The sequence below is a fragment of the Pistacia vera genome, unplaced genomic scaffold (genome assembly GCF_008641045.1).
Source record: "Pistacia vera cultivar Batoury unplaced genomic scaffold, PisVer_v2 Contig206, whole genome shotgun sequence".
Lineage (NCBI taxonomy): Eukaryota > Viridiplantae > Streptophyta > Magnoliopsida > Sapindales > Anacardiaceae > Pistacia > Pistacia vera.
Genome location: NW_022196009.1, coordinates 1,804,749 through 1,811,677, shown reverse-complemented (window position 1 = coordinate 1,811,677; position 6,929 = coordinate 1,804,749). Strand labels below are relative to the sequence as shown.

The window sequence follows — 6,929 nt, the reverse complement described above, 5'->3', positions numbered from 1 at the left end:
ATCTTAATCATAAGGTTCAAGTAAAATATATATAATTAATGAAAGCAAAAGCACTTGACAGGCTTTGACAGCGTCTGCGCCTACAATTACTTTAGAAGATAGATGGATGCATGCATTATAGAAAAAAAAGTTAATTAAAGAAACCTAAAAGCTAGTCAAATCCTATTCCTCATTGCTATTCATATTGCGATACAACCCATAGTTTAATCTTTTTTTTATTATTATTATTTTTTTCTTACATTGGAGTGTCCGAACCAGTCTGCACATACTTCAACTAATCCCCGAAGCTATTTAATAGCTTACAAGTCTAATATTCTAAGTAAACCACAAATGTGATAGACGACTCCAAAGTAGTTTGAACAAAAAAAATTCAATAAAATTAGCAAACTTTCTTGACTACCAAGCTAATCCTAGGTTAACCCATAGTTTTATCCTTCAAAGGAAAATCTTTAATATAACTGCGTACACTGTGTTTTGCCTACAACTACCTTCAATACAACCACCCATCAATGACCATTCAATTTTAACTTCGTTATCACCATTAAATTATGTAAATGGCGTTAATATATAATTGATAATTAAAATGGTTCCTCAATATTAATTAACTTGAAGAAGGAAGCAACAGTGATTTGAATGTGGTGGTGGTGGTGGTGGTGGAGGTGGAGGTGGAGGTGGAGGTGGAGGTAATAATCAATGGATGAACTACGATATCCAAAGTCTTTGTCTTTCCAAATGAACTCAAATGCTTTTGACCAAATATTCTTTTATTAACCAACCATTCCACAAACCAAAAAGCAATATGCTTCCTTTATTAATGGATAATAGCTCAACTTTTTAGTCTTGTCCATGGTTTCTCATATTGCCTTACACCTGTTCTGTATATATATTTTTCTGATAGCGACCTAATTACTCATCTAAACTCACACTAATTATTTTGATATCTTTATATATTTATCTCATTTATATCTCTAATATAATTGAAACAAGAGATTACTTTTCAGCATTGCTATTTTTTAAATGTTGATTAGTTGTTAAATAAACGGTTTATTGTTGTGGGATTTGTAATTAGGCATTCGTTGTGGCCGCTTTCGTGGAGTCCTGATCCTGAATGGGGAAAATGGTTGGACCAAAGTGTTGTTATACTATCTTTATCATATCATAAATATCCCAAGCCTCCAACATTTCATGTTATAATTTAACTATTTGAAAGGGATTTCTACTAATTACAAGTATTTAATTAGGGGAAAATGGTTGGACCAAAGTGTTGTTATACTATCTTTATCATATTATAATTGTCCCAAGCGTCCAACATTTCAAGTTATAATTTAACTATTTGAAAGGGATTTCTACTAACTACTAGGATTTAATTAGGTCAAGTGTTTTTTTGTTTTATTTTACAAACATTCCTACAACATATTTTTATTTAAAATATATTTCTAACAATAAATTTCAGTCACTTAAGGTATGCTCCATTGGCAACAAGAGGAGAATTGGAATTAGAGTTTAACGACTTTTTTCCACCTAAATAATAGTTTAATGACACTTTCTCATTCACAGAGTTTTAAAATACTATTTTACTACCTAAATTTATATTGTTTGTTATGATAATTGGTGGCCACCCTTTGCCTTTCCTACAACTTGAACCTAAGACCCTTTAGTCTTTTAACTCCTCAATCCATCCTTCACTCGATTAGGCCACAAGGGGTGGTTATACCCAAATTTATATTTCTGCAGCGAACAGAGAGCATATTCGTTCTAGGCTATTGGGGTTTTTTAAGAAGAGAGGCCGATGAGTCTTTTGGTGGTGAAAGATTAGATTTTGGTGGTTGGGATTGATGGCGGTTGTGCAAACCCTAATTGTTCAATTGCTGGCAATTGGTGGGGTCGGCGAGAGTAGAGTTTGAGGGTTTTGGTGAATGATGGTCGGGGAAGAGAATGGTCGTGGTGTGAGGTTGCAACGATGCCAAAATCGGAAACGGAATATAAATTTGGATAATAAAGTGGTATTTTAAAAGTCTGTGTGTAGAAAAATGTCATTTAACCATTATTTGGGTGAGAAAAAAGTCACTTACTCTTACTTAAAATAACAACATTTTTAAAGGTTATGGCCGTCTTAACGGATTTCTTTAGACTTTGATACTAACTAGACACACTCTAACGCCATTATATATCATTACATTATATTATATTTGTTAAATTTAAGATGAATAATGAATATAAACATGATTTTAATGCTTCTTTATATTATATAAACCTTAAAAAATTACTCAGAATTTTTATTTTGTTAAAATAATAATAATAATAAACCTTAGTGTTTAGAGAAAAAAAAAAAAAAAAAAAAGGAGTGGTTGAGTGGACATCATCAAAACATCCCTTTCCGTGTGCTATTAAACAACCGCGTTTCATGTATTAATAATTTATGCTAGTTTTCTGATTTTAAATGCTTCTTTTATATCTATTGATATTTGATACTTTATACTACATAAAGTTAACTTAGCACTCTTTAAGNTCAATCCGGGATTTAGAAGTGAAAGATGTAGTTGCAGCTCCAACATGTGATGGCACTTCTACTTTACAGTTTATTGATGAAATCCAACCATCACCAGCTTTGAATTCAAAATCCAATGCTGCAAGTCACACATTTGATGGCGATGAATCACCAGCTTTTAACTCAAAATCCGATGTTGCAACTCATACATTTGATGGCGATGGCAATGACTCTCCTACTTTACTGTCTGTTGATGAAATTCCGTTTTCACCAGCCCTCAACTCAAAATCTGATGTTGCAATTCATACATTTGATGGCTCTTCTACTGTACAGTCTACTGATGAAATTCATTTATCATCGGATGAAGTTCAGTTTTCACCAGCCTTCAACTCAAAATCTGATGGTGCAGTTCATACATTTGATGGCTCCTCTATTGTCCAGTCTACAGATGAATTTCAGTTGTCACCTCCCTTCAACCTATCAGATGTTGAATCTACAAGCAAAAAATGTAGCATGGAAAGCTCTACTCCTTTCACAGAGTTATCGCAACTTCTTGAAAGTTTGACCTTACATAGCAGTGGAGACAATATTATATACCCTGAGGAGAGCCAGGGAAATGCGTACGCGTCATCAACAAGAATGGATCATGGAAACAAAGCATCATGGGAAAGGATAGATGAATCAAAAGGTGACTCTGAATCCATCTCTTTAGCAGATTCTAATGATCATTTTGAACACTCGATTTCCCCTTCCAGTATGAAAGAAACTAGAAGTGATCTGCAGCAACCTCATGATCCTCCTTCCATTGGTTTAGCAGATTTTAATGATAATTTTGAACACTCAATTTGCCATTCCAATATAGAAGAAACTAGAAGAGGTCTGCAGCAACCTCATGATGCCCCTAGCAAGGGTCAGAAAGGGAAAGGGCGAAAGCCAAAGGAAACCAAGTCGGGGACAAAAGAGTCTACCCCAAGGAAAAAGAAAAAAGTGGAAGAACCTGAACCAGAAGATTGGGAACTTATGAGGAAAATGTATTCTAGTGGTGAGCCAAGAAGTAGTGATCACATGGACTCTGTGGACTGGGAAGCAGTTCGGTGCGCAGATGTTGGTGATATTGCTGAATCCATCCAAGATCGTGGTCAACAAAACATAATTGCAGGAAGAATCAAGGTATAAACATTACTCTGCGCTGTTGAAAAAAAAAATCTGGAAGTCAAAAGCCAATTTTTTTCTGTGCTTTGTAGATATTAAGAAGTTAATTCACTTCTCAGGACTTCCTTAACAGATTGGTTCAAACTCATAATTGCATTGACCTTGAATGGCTTCGATATGCTCCACCTGATAAAGTGAAGTAAGCTAACTATCTATCTGTAATCTACATATTGATCTACATCTTCAAATTCAAACATTATAAAATGTGAATTTACATCTTTAAATACAAACCTTTAGTTCAAGTTACAGATGTGATTTTCAGGAAATATCTATTGGAAATACCTGGATTGGGGTTAAAGAGTGTAGAATGTGTCCGACTTTTGTCTCTTCAACATATTGCTTTCCCGGTAAGAATTAGATAATTGTGATGCACTATACGACGTATATGGATGCCCTATAATTATTATTTTTATTTTCTTTATTATTTTCTCAATATAGTTTTTTATTATTTTTTCATTTTCAAAATTATAATCAGGTTGATACAAATGTTGGACGAATAGCTGTGCGTCTTGGCTGGGTTCCTATCCAACCATTGCCAGAACAAATGCAAATACATCTTTTAGAACAGTATGTTTCAGAAAACAAATTCATTAATTATTTTTATAGAAAAAGATATTTTCTAGTTATTATAAAAAGATATATTTCTGATTGTGTATTGTATATATAGGTACCCAGTCATGGATAACATTCAAAAATATCTTTGGCCACGGTTATGTCATCTTGATCAAAGAACATTGTAATCCTGAAATTTTCTCTTCAGCTAATTATAATAATTTAAAACATTTATAAGTCTTTTATTTAAATTTTAAATAATTTAATACATTTATAAGTCATTTATAAGTCTCTTCAGCTAATTTGGTAATTCTTAATGCACAGGTATGAACTACACTATCAGTTGATCACTTTTGGAAAGGTATCTATTGTGATCAATTTAGTGTTTTATGTGTTTACTTCTAAAAGTTATTTAATTCTGAAAGTATTTAAACTAAATAATTCAAACAGGTCTTTTGCACAAAGAAAAATCCGCATTGCAGTGCTTGTCCAATGAGAGGGGAATGTAAACACTTTGCAAGTGCATTTGCAAGGTTGGTAAATCTTATCAATTTATTGTACCCTATAAATGCATGTGATATTGACTAAATATTAAAAGTTTCTTGCATGTTATAAATATTAAACTTTTTTATGTGATTGATGCAGTGCAAGGCTTGCTTTACCAGGGCCAGTAGAGAAAGGAATAGTGAAGTCAAAACTCTATAATGTATTTAGTGAAAATCCTCAGATCATTGTCAACCCAATCCCAACCTGCCTCTTACATTCTGATGGTTTAACTTCTGAGAACCAAGTCAATAATTGTGAACCTATCATTGAAGAGCCACCATCACCTGAGCGACATTGTATAGAATCTTTAGAACCTGAATCTAACTTCAATGATTTTTGTATTGGGGATATTGAAGATATTCCTACTATTAGACTGCAAGAGAAGAAATTCCAGGAAAATTTACAAAATTTCATGGAGATGAATAAAATTATGTTTCAAGATTCTAAAGCTTTAGTTGCTCTGACGGCAGAAGCAACTTCCATTCCTGTACAAAAACTAAAGAGTATTAACCGATTGCGGACGGAACACTTAGTGTGAGTGTGTCATATTTGTGCAATATTTGTGTCATATTGCTATGCTTGCCAATTCACTTAGTGTTAACTGATTATTTTTTCAATTGTGTAGTTATGTACTCCCAGATAATCATGAGCTTCTTGAAGGGGTAAGCTCTCTCTTTTAAATATCTCTTCCATTATAAATATCTCTTCAATTATGATATTCTGATTTATGATAGTTTTAATTTTTCTGAGTTATTATCGATAATTACAGTTTGAGAAACGATTAGTTGATGATCCCTGTCCATACCTTCTTGCTATATGGTCACCAGGTATGTGAGTTATAATTGAAGATTTTACATTATTTATATGTCAATTGATTGAATTTTATTTTGTTATTGATAGGTGAAACACCAAATTCAATTGAACCACCTCAAAGTAGATGCAATTTTGAAGGGGATAATCTTTGCGATGACCAAACATGTTATAAGTGTAATAGAACTAGAGAAGAAGATGCTAACATTGTTCGAGGAACAATTTTGGTGAGTAAAAACTATTAATCAGTTATATATTTTTAGTTCTTCTTCTTTTTTTTTTTAATAACAATTAGAATGCATGAACAGATACCTTGTTTGACTGCAAATAGAGGCAGATTTCCACTTAATGGAACTTACTTTCAAGTTAATGAGGTGAGTGTATTAAATATTTCTGTGACTATTGTGAATAATTGTTTGATATTATAGTTTGTTAACTAATTATTTGACATGGTAGTTTGTCAAATATTTTTAGTGAATAATTTTTTGTTGCTGTAGTATAATATTTTTTATCTTTTATAGGTATTTGCAGACCATGAAACCAGTGAGCAGCCAATTAATGTTCCCAGGACGATGATAGCTAATCTAACAAGGCAAACGGCGTATTTTGGATCCACAGCTTCACATATATCAAAAGGTACAGAATAATAATATACTCATTAAGTAATATTAGATTGATTGGTTGGCTAACAAAATTTATGTTTTGTTTCGAAACAGCTTTAGATATTGAGAGAATTCAAAGATGTTTTTGGAGAGGTATGATTCTATATACATTACTTTCGTAAATGTTGTGGTGATAATAGTAAAACATGGATTGTATCTCACTGTGCAATGCAGGATTTATATGTGTGAGAGGATTCGATCGAAGATCTCGTGCTCCTAAACATCTTTTAGAAAGATTTCACTGCTCACCAAGTAAGATTGTTGTTAAAAAAGCCCCAGGAAGGAGATGATGCTCCAACTCCAAGGCTTGTCAAAACATGTCTCCAGGTTTTGTACAGTTAAAAGCATATACATGTAAATAAGCTATATGCGTCCCAGGGAGACTCCATTTGATTTTTTTTAACTTGTAAACTATTCTAACTTTTATTCTCAAAATGTGTTGTTTAAATCTTGGAAATGTAAATCATTCACGATTCATGAACATGAATATGATGATGATTAATGAAGAAGATAGAGATGCATGCAATGAAAAATGATTAAAAGAAATATATTATTTGGGAAATATTTTTCAATTATGACCAAATATACATATATGGAGATAGGATCTTGAGCTTCATGACGAACTAGAGATGGCAATGGGCCAGGCTGGCGCCAGGTAT

General features: G+C 32.8%; 1 protein-coding gene across 1 annotated transcript; it reads left to right on the top strand.

Moving 5' to 3' along the window:
* The first annotated feature begins 1,919 nt into the window (after window positions 1-1,919).
* LOC116129015 (protein ROS1A-like) lies at window positions 1,920-6,667 on the top strand. The gene is made up of 16 exons (XM_031414749.1): window positions 1,920-1,951; window positions 2,509-3,658; window positions 3,760-3,839; window positions 3,963-4,047; window positions 4,176-4,267; window positions 4,368-4,436; window positions 4,577-4,613; window positions 4,703-4,785; window positions 4,898-5,332; window positions 5,424-5,460; window positions 5,568-5,625; window positions 5,699-5,835; window positions 5,917-5,982; window positions 6,130-6,244; window positions 6,325-6,363; window positions 6,445-6,667. The coding sequence occupies exons 1-16, from the start codon at window positions 1,920-1,922 to the stop codon at window positions 6,558-6,560; spliced, it is 2,631 nt and encodes an 876-aa protein (XP_031270609.1). The 3' UTR covers window positions 6,561-6,667.
* Window positions 6,668-6,929: the final 262 nt, after the last annotated feature.